Source organism: Heliconius melpomene, chromosome 13 (assembly GCF_056956725.1).
Source record: "Heliconius melpomene rosina isolate 202511_hmr_F chromosome 13, ASM5695672v1, whole genome shotgun sequence".
NCBI lineage: Eukaryota > Metazoa > Arthropoda > Insecta > Lepidoptera > Nymphalidae > Heliconius > Heliconius melpomene.
The window spans coordinates 9767753-9782256 of NC_140401.1; the positions used below are offsets into that span (position 1 = coordinate 9767753).

General features: G+C 31.6%; 1 protein-coding gene and 1 non-coding gene across 2 annotated transcripts; one reads left to right on the top strand and one right to left on the bottom strand.

Moving 5' to 3' along the window:
- Positions 1–1132: 1132 nt before the first annotated feature.
- Positions 1133–11119, bottom strand: LOC146532882 (very long chain fatty acid elongase AAEL008004-like). Its single transcript, XM_085196305.1, has 6 exons — positions 11074–11119; positions 10600–10790; positions 10152–10232; positions 9561–9723; positions 9278–9414; positions 1133–1348 (listed from the first exon to the last, which is right to left on the bottom strand). Exons 1-6 carry the CDS (start codon positions 11117–11119, stop codon positions 1133–1135), a joined length of 834 nt encoding a protein of 277 aa, XP_085052431.1.
- Positions 2176–2246, top strand: TRNAG-CCC (transfer RNA glycine (anticodon CCC)). The gene has a single exon. It is a non-coding gene; the product is annotated as a tRNA-Gly (tRNA).
- Positions 11120–14504: the final 3385 nt, after the last annotated feature.

Below are 14504 nucleotides of genomic sequence, written 5' to 3' on the forward strand. Positions count from 1 at the left end.
AAGAAATTGTTATTTAGGACATTTAACAACCTAATGAACCCCTTTTTCTTTATCTGTTTGTGCGTTTGTTCACGCTTTTCTTAGAAACGGCTAAACTGATTTTTTATTGTATTTTGCCAGACTTCCCTTAAAATTAAGTATTTTCTTTTATTTCAACTTTCATAATATGTATTATAATATTTGTCTGAAATATTTTACCCTATATGCTGCTCCCGTAAAAGGAAAGCAGACGCTTCCTCGTATGAGGGCATGAAGATATTATAAATTTGATATATTATTAACTGTCTATCTTGTTGTGCCTTAGTGAACTACCTACTCTTTAAAACATGTTAGAAATTAATGGCATTAAAGTAATGAAATGCATGAAAATAAAACAAACATATTACTAAGTTAAAAAGCAAAATTTATTTACAATCGACATATATGTATGACCAGAGTAACAAAAATCATTTATCATTGTCTGATTGTATCAATGTTTTATTTTTATAAAAGTAATTAAAAATTGTAAACTGGAACTTATGTATTGTTTCAAAAATTTAGGGACATTTCACGTTTACCTCATGCTTGTATCGCACAGCATCTATTTATAAAGATGATATAAAACATACGAGTATACTAAAAATTAAAATTTGTTTAAGTATTTTAATTTTTCTAATTTTTTCGTACAAATAAGAAAGCTAAAATTATATTTTACAATAAAATATGAAATAAATTATAACAACAACAGAAATATTTATTTCATATTATTTTATATAGTATATTAGACCAATATCTATTAAATTAAAATAACAATAAATTAATTTTTAACAAAAAGGAAAAACTGACTTCTAACAACGAACTAAAAAGTGAAAAATAATTTTACAAAGATTTTATAATTTTGAATTTTGAAGCGCACATATCTAATGCAAATTTAAGACTTATGTGATTTTCTCATAGATACCATTGTCAGAAATGAACCAAAAAAAAATGGGACCATTCGGGAAGCTTCACCTTTCAAATAAAAAAAAAATTTCAAAATCGGTTCACCCAGTTAAAAGTTATGAAGTAACAAACATAAAAAAAAATAATAAAAAAAAATACAGTCGAATTGATAACCTCCTTTTCTTACAGAAGTCGGTAATAAAACCATTCGCTAGCAATCTTTCTTCGCTTCCGCCACTACTGTAGTTGCGTTTTCTTTTACTTCTTGTTTCTTTTCATTATTAATGTAACTTTTAATGTAAAAGTTTCCAAACATATAAAGGAAAAGGGCAGCGCTAAGGGTAAGAAGCAAATTGATGAATTTAGGATAATTGCAGTCACCGAACATAACGCTTAAGTTGTGGTAGAAAATTATGCAGAATTGTATCTGAAATTAAAAATAATCAATTTTGTACAAAAAATATAAAATATATAAATCTAAATGTAATATATATCTACACTTTTCTAAATCCTATATCTTATAAAACAAAGTCGCTTTTCGTGTCTGTCTGAACTTTCTAACTCTTCTTCTTCTAAACCACCCAACGGATTTTTATGCGGTTTTTACCATTAGGTCGAGTATTTCGCAGGGAAGGTTTATATATAGTTTATTATTTGTACATTCTTATGTAAATTAACATAAATACGATAAATGTGTCTAAAGTCCTACCCGTTGAGACACTTTCGCGCATGCGCTGCTTTAATGGTAAGTCGTACATCAAAATAATGTACTGGAGTATTGTTCCTCTTAATAAGATCTACAAAAAAGTCCGCGAGAGCATATTTTTATCTTTTAAGAATAACGTGTAGTGATCATATTTCTGTCTAAAAATAGTAATTTCAATATATTTTTTATTGTGAGGGATATTTTTCCATAATGGTATTAATCCTTATCCTTTAAAATACTTTATTAATTGTCTACGTTAAACGAAGATAAAATTTGCTTTTTACACTATTTCGAAATTGCGAGTAGTATTAGAGAAAAACGCATTTAATTGTTGACACATCACGCCGTTGACTCATCAGCTGTGCCGACTCAAGTTTTACTTATCCCTTACTCTCTCTCTCACTCTCTGGCCATTTAATGTAGATCAAAACTGTCTTTTACTGTTTTTTCATTTTAATAAGTACTTTAGAAGTTGTTACAATATCAAAACATCCTTGCTGCGAAACGCGCCCCGCGACGTTTTGCTTATACAAGCGCGTCATGAGCAGTCATCGGTGGTTCAGTGGTAGAATGCTCGCCTCCCACGCGGGCGGCCCGGGTTCGATTCCCAGCCAATGCATTCTATTTAATTTTCCTCACAGGCAGCCACGTAGTGCTTGCTTTTCATCAGGGACAGAATACCCTCTTCAGCATTAACCACAAGCTCGAAAAAAAAAACCCGCCCGCTATAGAGGCATAGCAACGAAGATTTAGATGCGTTTGCACGTATTGGATAATTGGAGTTGAATGTATTATTTCAGCGCGATATATTTGGTTTCATATTTTTTGTAGTAGTTATTAGTAGGTAGGCTTTTGTTTATAATTTCTTCCGTTTAAAAATAGTCATTTAACTATCTAAAAATAGTAATTTAAATATATTTTAATAAGTACTTGAAAAGATTAGTAGCACAGATTTAAAATTACGGTACCTACTAAAAAATCCTTGCTGTGTAAAACAATTGGAAAATACTTATTGAAACTACGAAAATGCGGGTTGCATTAGAGTTTAATTAATTTTCACATTATCTTAAGTGCTTTGCAAACATACATTATATGAATAATCCAGTAGTAAAAGCGGGCGAAGCCGCAAGGGGGTCGCTAGTTATATTATAAAGCTGACAATTTTGTTAAGTTAAACGCGCTAATCTCACAAACAACTACTTATTTGAATTAAAAACATATAAAAATTATGTATATTTGTATTAGATAGTCATTTTGAGTCCGTCGTGGCGTTATGGTTATGAGTTCGATTCCCACTTAGGGTATGGAATATTTAAATTTATTATTTTAGAGTAGTGATACAAAGCGCGGCGTTGAGTTCCGCTAATAAGCACGGAATGCCTCAAGAATTCGGTGGAAAATAAGAAACAGAAGTCGCTTAATAGAGAATGGAGTGGCTTAAAATTAGGTTGCTCTAGTCGCTCCGCTGATCATGTGCGGGATATATCGTTAAGGTAAAAAATCAAGGATAGTTATATAACACTACCGCAATCGTTTCAATATTCTGTACTTACGGTGGAAGATGCATTCGGTACTCAAAATATGGGATTATTATTGAGTACACACAATTTGTAATTATTAAAGCAAAATCTACTTCTATATAAATTTCAATAACATTACCACTGATAACAATAATACATAAATAATCTTATCAAAAACATATTTTACAGAAGAAGCCATTGGTATATGAGTATTCTAGGCACTGCAAGTACCTAGTATATAAGTAGGAAGATGGTTGTTTAAAACGCGCGGAGCGCGTGCCAAGTTTCTGGGTTTCAGAACTGGCGAGCAGCACCGTGTGTTATTTTACACGAACCATTTGAAGCCACTTTTTACCTATTCGTAACTCAAAAACTATTCCACCTAAAGCTGTCATATTTGGCTCAAATATTTAGACCCCCTACCTGTATACGTGCATAAAATTTCATAAACACAGCTCAAACAGTTATTTAGATAATGACGTCCAAAAATCGTAAATTTTTAGGGGGGTGACTGACCTATAGACCTTAATGTTAACCAAGTTCCAGATGATCTAGAATGGTGAAATTTAGCATCCGGTTAAGTAATTGGGTGTATGTCAAGGGGAAAATCCGAAACTAATATTTTTTTAAATATTTTCTTATAATTTTTCAATAAATAGATTCAATTAGGAACATTTACTTATAGCACCTGTAATGAAAGCATAGCAATCAAAGTTAATTATAACTGATTTTTAGGCATAGCGCCTGCCAACAAAATAAGAGCAATGCATTATTTATATATATTTGCTTTTATTTATGTCACACGTTAGTAAATATTTTATTTGTTTTGTAGACTAACTTCACTATTACTTACGTAAGCCATCTCAAACAACACGATGCTTTCAAGTATATTTTAAGATAAGATATGTCTCCATTTGTAGCTGAAAATGACTCTAATTTATGTCCTGAGAAAGCCTGTCATCATGTGGACTTCAAGGGCTTCACGTAAAAATATAAAAATATAATAAATGGATTAACATCCTTCATTATTATTTATTACTAGCGGACGCGCGCAGCTTCGCTTGCCTATTTCAGGGTGAATTCTAATAACCCATAAAACATGTGTTCAATGAAATATTTCTAAGTCTAAATATCAAATTTTATAATAATCGGTGGCGTTTTAAAAATTTTTCTATATAAACTTTCAACCCCTTATTTGCACCCTTAGGGGGTGAATTCTAGAAAACCATACAACATATGTTTAATTATATACGTTTAAGAGTCTGAATTTCAAATTTTATGAATATTTATGAATATTTGCACCTCTAAAGGTTCTCTCTAGGGGGGGAATAATAAGAGGGGAGAATTCTAGAAAAGGATGAAACACGTGTTCAATTAAATACCTTTAAAAATCTAAATTTCAAATTTTATAAAAATCGGTGCCGATTTAATTTTTTTTCCATAAAAACTTTGAACTGCTATTTCATCTCTTTAAGGTTAAAATTTTTCGAAATCCCTTCTTAGTGGATGTCCAGATTACGAAAGTAAACTTTTGTCCAAATTTAACGTTTCTACCATCAGCGGTTACGGCTGTGCGTGCGTCTTATCTCAGTCAGTGAGGACAAGTCCTTTTATATATATAGATAATTTAAACATTTTAGTACTTATTATACTAAGAGCATTTGCATAGTCGATTAACGTATTTGATATTAAATACCTGAAGAACTTTTATTAAATTAGTGAATCACTTTTATATTTTTAAATATAAATTATTATAAAAAAGATACATTTAAAAATATAAAAAAACCACTCTTCCGAGGGCGGGACAAGGGTCCAAGCCATCGGTGGCTAGGGCTCCAGAGAGAGGAACCTCCGCACAATACGTGCCGTCTCAAGTAATACTGCCTTCTGTATCCGGTTCTTGATCCAACAGCTAAGCGATAGTCTCTTAAGGTGTTGGTCGAGGCTTTTCGCTATTAAACCGTTAACCGAAACCACTATCGGCACAATGATAACAAATAACAAATTATTATAACAAATTATTATTACAATATTTAAGTACTAAGTCCTATAAGGGTTCTGTTTTATTGCTTTCGAGGTACAGAATCCTAAAACAGAAAAAAATACACTAAAAAATAAATATAAATAAAAGCTTTAAAAAAGTAATTATATTGATAGAAATATATATAAAATTTAATAATAATATACTATCTGTAAGGTCAGTCGTGGCACAGGGGCATAAAGTGTGACTGTAAAACCTGACTGGTTACTGGTTACTAGTTACTGAGTGTTTTAACACTAGGTTCTCTCTGTCTACTCTTCTGTGTGCGGGATACAGAGTGAAGCTGATTTGATTTTTATTTTGAAACATTGTCAGCCTACCAGCTATCTTAACAGAAGTAATTATAAAGTAATTATTAACAGTAAAAATTTAAGTAATTGTTAATAAAAAAATAAGAGAAAAAAAGAGAAAATTAAAAATTACTTAAACAAAATAATAAAAAAACCAAAATGTGGTGTCGTGGGACACCAGTTAGGAACGAAGTTCGACAAACGACGAGTCCTTCGGCTAATGTAGAATCGACACAAATTGCAAAAAAAGTCGTGCTCAATTTTATGTAGGTTTTCTTGATTTTTCTCTTAAATTTTGCTGATTTGTTTTTATTTAAGTACAAGAAAGTATTTAGAAAATTCAGTATTTTAGGAAATAATAAATTACTTAAAATAAAAAAACATCGTAATTCAAATTATCAACTAAAAAAAGAAAGAGGGAGAAAGAGAAAGGTATTATACATTACTCGTCTGTGTATGCGACTGTCGCGCCTGCGCACGTCTCATTTAACGGTTTTATTCCACGCATTTTTCTTACGGTTTTACTATCACATTTTTTTCAGTTCGTTCACGCAGCGAAATCCCTATCCCTTCCAAGCCTGCCGTAAGGAACTTCGTTCCAATAAATAAATCCGCTTTACGGTGTATCCCACACATAGCGGGGTAGACAGAGGGAACCTAGTGTTAAGACACTCAGTTCCCCTCTTTCCTTCGAACTCTGGAGGCATTGCGTGTTGAGTTATTCCAACAAAATAATAAAATTAGAAAAAAATAATAATAAATTTATCAGATTTCTAAACGCAGCATACATTAATTACTTTATAATCTGACAACTGTCATTTAATCAACAAAATAAAAACTATAGTCGAGATTCATAGATAAATATAATCTAAATTCATATATAATTAAATATCATCTTAAGAGTAATAAAATATAATATTATTGACTATAATAAAAAAAGTAAATACCTAATTATATTAGATACATTTTATTGTACGAAGGCGCTCATATTTTAATGGTTTGTTTGGCCTGGGTTTCATGATTTTACTGGTTTTAGGAACACTTGTGAAAAAGGCAGAGAACGAAGTTAACCTTGGGATCATATCAATTCAGATTGGTACCGTCAGCACTTAATAAACTTATTGTTTATATTTTTTCCAAGACATGTTGAACAATGAGTCGTTCAATAGAATTGCTTGTGGGTGAAACAAGAACCTTACACCGAATTGTTCCAATGCCTCCCGATGGGAGCTGTCTCTTCCATGCTTTTGCATATTCTTTGTTTGAGCGTTTTGATATACAACAAACTAATAAATTGCGCGAGACTATAGTAGAGTACGTATGTCGTAACTGGAATGATTTAAGTATCTACACTAGCGCTCGAAACGGGAATCCTTACTCTTCTAAAGAAGACATGCTTTGCTTAACTACGTACGGAGCTACTTCCGAAATAAAGGCTGCAGTAGATTTGTACAATATTAAGATAGAAGTGTATTATCACAATGGTGTCCTACTTGGTTTATTCGGCGAAGAGAAATGTCCTATGAAGCGCTTACTCTAAACTATGTTTTAAAAAGAGCAACTCTTGAGTTTCTTGCTATAGTAGCTTCCTATAGGAAAAGTACTTGTAATGGCCAAATTAAATAAAGAATATTTTGATTTTGATAACATTATGAACCTTCCTACTTATAATTTCTGTACAAAAAGTAATGATATCCCATCAAAAACATAAATGTAAAAAGAAAGCCAAGTTCTGTAATAAAACGTATGCTTTCAGCGATAAAAGAAGTGAGATGTAAATGTATGCCAAGTTCAATGGTCAGTCCTGCAATTTATTTTTAACAATATAAAATATTTTATAACAACTGAAAATGCCCATTCTTCTTACAACTTGGAGACTTCATTTATGTGTAATATCTGACTTGGCTAGTTTTCAAATTAATTTACATCGATATTAATGAATGTATTCAAATTCTATTCTATTCTATTAACCTTTAAGTATGGACGTCGGGTCTGACAGACCAGACAGTTCTACGAATTCTACAAATCGGCCACTTCTCGGTGACCTCCGCCACTGAGTCTCTCAGTACCTTTCGTATTAATGACAAAATGAATGTAGATGGCAGTGGTTGTGTCTCTGGGTTCAAAACACGTGAGTATTTAACTTTCTAAACGGGGCCTGGGTCTGTCAGACCCGACGTCCATGTTTCCCATACATGAATGATTTCAAAACGCCATATATTTTTATAATATTACAAAATATACTTTAATATTTTAATTGTATTATTTGTATTCAAATGTTTTTATTGCTTTATATCATATATTATTTGGCATTGTTTGTTATATATTTTAGTAATATAAATATTATTTACCTAAAAAAGATTAAATTTTTTTAGTTTTTATGATAAAATGGAAAAAAATGATCGACCTAGCACGTCAGGGACAAAAATATCGGTACTTTATAATCAACATCAAACAAAAGAATTGGACGACGACATTTTATAAAGAAAATAGCACTTTATCAAATAAAAAGACGCGTTTTGTATACTAAACTACTCTAAGAATTGAGAATGACTTTGACTCGCGTTTCGCGATCTGATCTATCATTTATTGAACATGAAGCTAAAAAAATTGTTTTGGGATCTTGAAAAACATGTACACTTTGCCCCCAAAAGATATATAGAAACACAACACATGCTTATGTTGACTGCAATCGTCCTGTTAGCCTACAATGTTGAAAGCCATTGTGTATCAATGTTCAATAATACCCTATCTTGAGGTGTTGTCAAAATTTTTATTTTATAACATACGATGTAATTTCTTTATTTTTTTTATTTGTTAGACTTTATATTTTGTTAAAAAAATATTTATTTTGTTATCTGTCTTTTTTTTATAGTATTATTTTCTTAAGAGTCATCCCATGTGGCCAAAGGCTGAAATTGTGACTTTAAGTTACTTAAATCGTTGTGATGCGTGAACTTTAATAAAAAGCGATTTTATTTATATTGATTTTGTTTGATTTGAGGCTATTCATGTAAACTAAAACATAAAATTGTTTTCTTCCTTTAAAAAACAGTCGGAATATGACCAATAAATACACTGGTCTGACAGACCCGACGTCCATATGTATGTTATAAAAAAGTCACGTCCATAGTTAAAGGTTAAGATTCTATTGTAAATTCATATGAAAACTAGCCAAGTCAGATATTACACATAAATAAAGTCTCCAAGTTGTAAGAAGAATGGGCATTTTCAGTTGTTATAAAATATTTTATATTGTTAAAAATAAATTTCAGGACTGACCATTGAACTTGGCATACATTTACATCTCACTTCTTTTATCGCTGAAAGCATACGTTTTATTACAGAACTTGGCTTTCTTTTTACATTTATGTTTTTGATGGGATATCATAATTACACCCTGTCATTGATAAATATCTAACATATATTTGTCAAAGATACTCAAAGACATATCGCTGCGGTTTAAAGAAATCGACGAAAAATTTTGTCGATATAAAATGGGGTAAAATATTTTTATAAAAATTATTGGTCCCCAAAAAGAGTTTTTTAGGATAGGTTCAATAACCTACAACCATCGCGGGCTCAGTCAAATACCAAGCAAAATTAATTTTCAACTGAAGAATATTTAATTTATACCCATAACTAGCTTTAATGAATGGACCTTCATGAATGGACTATGGAATATAATAGTAATTATTTAACAAGTAGTTACTGAGATTAGTGCGCACAACCAAACAAACGTTTGTGCTTTATAATACTGGTATGTATGATATGATGACATAAAAATTATTTAACTCACCAATTGCATGGTAGTAAGGTGCTTCTTCCACCAAATATATTTCTGATATTGAGGTCCTAAACCAGCAATTAAGTAATATGTATACATAATTATGTGAATGAACGAGTTGATTACTCCTAAAAGAGTACCATGTCCGCCTGGAAAAATAAATATTTACATTTATAATTTAAAAATAGATAATTAGGAGAGTGGGCAGAGGGAAGAGTAGGTAGTGTTAAGATACTCTGCTACTACGCATTGCCCAATTTTCAGGATATGTTTACAATACATTAATAGCATATACCTGGTAAGAATTTAGCGCCGATCCAAGCGCAAATAGGCATCATGAAGTGATGGTATAAATGTAAGAACGTTATTTGTCTATCTTTCTTGCGAAGAACGAAGAAAATCGTATCGAGTAGCTCCACTATTTTGGCAAAGAAGTACCACCAGACTGCTGCTGCCATCTGTATATGAGAAATATTTTTTATATCTTACTATTCATTATTTTCCTAGATGTGTTAAATGGAAAATTCAGCTATTTATCTATAGAATTAATTATAGCTTCACATTGCACTTAGTATGCATGGGGAATCAAATAATAAACTAGTATACAAGCACTAAAGTTTCATAGTAATTAAAATCGAAGTCTCTACGACATACATTTTTTTCCACCAATTGCCGTCAAAATTTTGAAAATGTAAAAAAAACAAAATCAAAATTATACATATTATTAAATGACCCTTGAGAAAAGGTAGATATTTTTTGATTAAACAAACTAAAGCATTTTTATGTATTTTCTTTAGCAAAGAAAACTTTAAACCCTCAAATCTCAAAACATGGTTTATTGCGTAGTGCCGCTATTGCAGCCCCTGACCTACATATAAATTCTTACCCGAAGTGCTTTAGGGTTATCTGAATAGTCAACTGGTTGACATGAGAAGCTGTAGTCGTTCCACCAGCCTGCTACCAATCCCTGAAAAAATTGAGACAGACATATTTAGTTTCGACATTTAGTTCCTTCTACCACGTAAAACGTTGCCCTTGAAAGCGTCTTCTAGAAAGAAATCATCTTAAATACGTAGTATAAAACGTAGTATGTTCCCTGGGATTGATGACATTTCCCTGGGATTCCATCATTAAATTCTGACTTGGTGATAATGAGATCAATAGGGAAATATGCTCTTTTCAATAAAAAAGAACACAAAAATCTAAAAGTCGAATAAAGAACTTGAAGAAAATGAAGTCAGTTCAAAATATAGGCCTTCTCAGATAAGAAAAAGCGCACATTTTATTAAATTATTTAAGATTTAAAATGTTGAAAAATTAAACACAAAACTCACCTCATAAACTATGAATATGCTCATCAAAATCTGTGATACATTATACGCGAGGATTGTGTACTTCAAAGGATACGGTTTCCTATCTTTCATAATTCTCGGGCCAAGGGAGTTGCAGAAATAGAGGTACGTCGTCAACAGAGCAAGGAGAGGACCTGGCCCAGACATTAACCACCAGTTCTCTGTTCGAGGATCTGTAAAGAAATGTTCTTGCTTATTTTATATTTTCGCTATGTTTAGTGTACAGTATGGTAAAGGTATGAAGGTTTTGTGCATTATCGAGAAGTATCCAGAAGTAAATAAGCGAAAGGAAGGAAAATTTCCTAAAATTCTAGTTCAAGTCTAGGCAGCTATCTACAGCTTCCAGTAAAGTATATTGTATTTTATATTAAATTGAATTAGTTATTGTTATTTAGCCGGATAATATAGATAGACGGACAACTGAGTGATCTCATAAGAGTTCCTTTTTTTACTTACCGCTATTCCTCTCCATGAAACTATTATATGAATCTACGATCGACATGTTGTAGCTTGACTCTGCACCTGAAAAGAAGACCAAATAATATAGCTATTCTAGAGCTTCCCATTAATCTATATATATAAAAGGATTTGTCCTCACTGACTGAGGTAAGACGCACGCACAGCCGTAACCGCTGTGCGTAGAAACGTGAAATTTGGACAGATGTTTACTTTCATAAACTGGACATCCACTAAGAAGGGATTTTGAAAAATTTTAATCCTAAAGGGGTGAAATAGGGGTTCAAAGTTAGTATGGAAAAAAAATTAAATCGGCACCGATTTTGATAAAATTTGAAATTCAGACTCTTAAAAGTATTTAATTGAACACGTGTTTCATGGTTTTCTAGAATTCTTTCCATAAGGGTGCAAATAAGGGGTTGAAAGTTTGTATGGAAAAATTCTTAAATCGCCACCGATTTTTATAAAATTTGAAATTTAGACTCTTAAAAATATTTCATTGAACACATGTTTCATGGTTTATTAGAATCCACCCCTAAATACGTAAGCGAAGCTGCGCGCGTCCGCTAGCCCATATATAAAATTACCCTAGTATACTAGGGTACTTACTTAACTATGTGGACCTTAAATTAAAATTAAAATAAATATATGATGCTTTCCTTACTGTATGATATTTACGACTAAAATACATCAAACAACATGATGTATTTTTATAACAATTGTCAAGAAAGAAAAATTCATTACTTTTGTTTTTTTTTCCCTTTTTTTTGCTTCGGTGAGAATCGGACCCGCAACCTTCGCTGACGATAAAAATTTAGGTTTTCAAATTATAATTTAATTTTTTAATGTACTTTTGTAATTAGGTGTACATCAGTTGTTTTCAACAAAGCGACATTAAGAAGTAAATAATAATCTCATGCTATTATGTAAACTAAAAAACGTGGGTACACATATGTATGTCAGAGATTCACGCTGCGAGTAAATAAATAAAATAGAAAAGGTCCATTCTCATAATTTACACGTGTTACGTTAATCACTCATGGTGTCAAGGTTACCTAATTTCAAATTATATTTAGATAATTAAATTAATAAACAAAATCACCGAGAATTTCGCGATACAACCGACCCCACTAAAACCCACTATCTAGTAAATAGAAAAATTAAAGATACAAAAAGATAGAAATAATAATAAGGGATCCTTATTTTGAAATAACATTTGTGTCAACTGCCAAACGAATGCCAGCTAAGTAGAAAACAAACTTGCCTTAACTATCCTGAAATTTTCAGTAAAATCAACTGACTCTAAGACTGTTATTGATATAAGGATATCATTCACATTCACTTACAAACAGACCAGAAAAGATTAATAACGGAGCCGCGGCCTTCGCCCGTTCCCTTCATTTAGTACTCGATACGTCGTCGGTTCATTTGTTACATCTATTATATAGACTGGGGCGATTTTCTTCAAGGAATGGAACGGTGACAAGTGAAAATTTATCGTTTCAAAGATGTATTGATGATGGAAATTTGTAAAAGCTCTTAAATTTTCTTAGTTCTAATTAATATTGGTCCCGTATAATTTAAAAGTTTTAGTTGTATCAGATTCGAATAGCTTCACGCTTTTTGCCGCATTGCAGGGTAGGCAGAAGAAACTTAGTGTTAAGACTCTCTGTCCAAATTTTTTACCCATTTTTTGAGACATTGTGTGATGAGTAGCGGAATTAGCATTGTGTTTTGTTTTGTCACCATAGCAAGGAGCTTAATAGACAAAGAACTAGTGGGCCCGGACGCGGCTACGCCCGCGAAAATATAAACCTAAATAATTAAAATAAGTTAAGAAATAATAATAAGTGGAGATTTATTATTAGAAAAAATATCTGAGTAACCGAAATGAACAAACAAAAGAAGTAAAAGTAACTAAAGGAAATTCTTAATATTAGAAAAAGTACCTAAGTAGTAAAGTAAAGTACCTACCTTTGCTGTGCGCGCGTACTAAACATTTTTCTATATTATTAATTTTTGCGAACAATATTAAATAAAATCCCAAATTAAAATTACGATATTTTAGGTGTATAACATCGGTATAGATAATCGAACTGAGATAAATTAATTATAAGGAGCAAATAATTACATAAAAATTAACAGTAATTCGAAAATATATTAAAATTTACAAAACCATCAAAGTCATCTGCCCGTTCGCGTCGGTCATACTATACCACTCGTAGGCTAGGTCATTTGGAATCAGTGACATCTTAATTATATATTAGAATGTTATACAGTAAACTATAATTTCCATCAAGATGAAATGCTAAAAGTGACTATTATATTTATTTTCATAAGGATGAATATCAAATTATAGAAATCATCTAATTTTTGTTAATGCATATGCATTAAGCAAACTCACTTTGGGTGACGTTTTCTTAAAACAACAAACTTTGCAAGCCGTTGCTTAGCAACGCGTAGCGACGATTGTTATTAACAACATGGCGGAATAAATTGCATGTCAAATTAATTATTTTAATATATTGGTATATATCGAAAATATTACAAATATGAGAAAAAAAAGTATCCTATGTTCATCCCGAGACCCTCAAGTATCTCTATATGAGTATTTTATCACAATTAAATTAGCGGTTTCGCCCTGATTGCGTAAAAGACAGACAGACAGAGTTACTTTCGAATTTATAATATAGGTATGGATTGAGGCCGTTGTGGCGCAGGCGCAAACGTGCCACCGTAAATGTATGGGATAACAAAAAAGGTGAAATTAAAAAAAGAAAAGTAATTAGTAAATTACTATAATCCATCGAGGAATTCTATAAAAAAATGTATATAAACCAATACACTATCTTGCCTCGCGAAAAAAGGGACTAACTATTCCTACGGGTTTGGTCCCATCTTAACTCGAAATCAGTGCATTGGTATTAAATATTTTAAATTTTGTTTTCTCGTTTCCTATTTACACATAGTAATGTAACATACTCTAAACGTAGTAACGTCACATCTTGAAGTAAATAGCATTGAAAAAGCAGTTTTTTTCCTTACTGCATTTAGGAAGAGGGAAATTAGTGCCAGAACACTCCCTTCCATGCCATTTTAAAGATATTGTGTGTGTAGTAGAACACAACGCCACCTGAGGAATACAAATGACGAGTATAATTTGTCACACCAATCTCCAACAAAACTTATGTATAAAATAAAATCATAATAAATAAAATTGAATTAAAACTCTGTTAATTCTTGAATGGGGTTCAACATTCACAATCTTATTATAAAAGTTATTTTAATGAAATCTTTAGTAATTTGGAATATTTCCAAGCGTAGTTGTATTTATTATTGTACATTTTATTTATTTGCCTTCACACTCTCACATAACAGGGTAGGCAGAAGGAACCTGGGAACCTAAAAAGACACTCATTTCCTTTAAGACA

Coding starts and splice junctions, on each gene's coding strand:
- LOC146532882 (XM_085196305.1), bottom strand. CDS start 11,119: ATGTCGATCGTAGATTCATATAATAGTTTCATGGAGAGGAATAGCG. Junction 10,791..11,073: donor TTTCATGGAGAGGAATAGCG/GTAAGTAAAAAA, acceptor ATTTCTTTACAG/ATCCTCGAACAGAGAACTGG. Junction 10,233..10,599: donor GCATATTCATAGTTTATGAG/GTGAGTTTTGTG, acceptor CAATTTTTTCAG/GGATTGGTAGCAGGCTGGTG.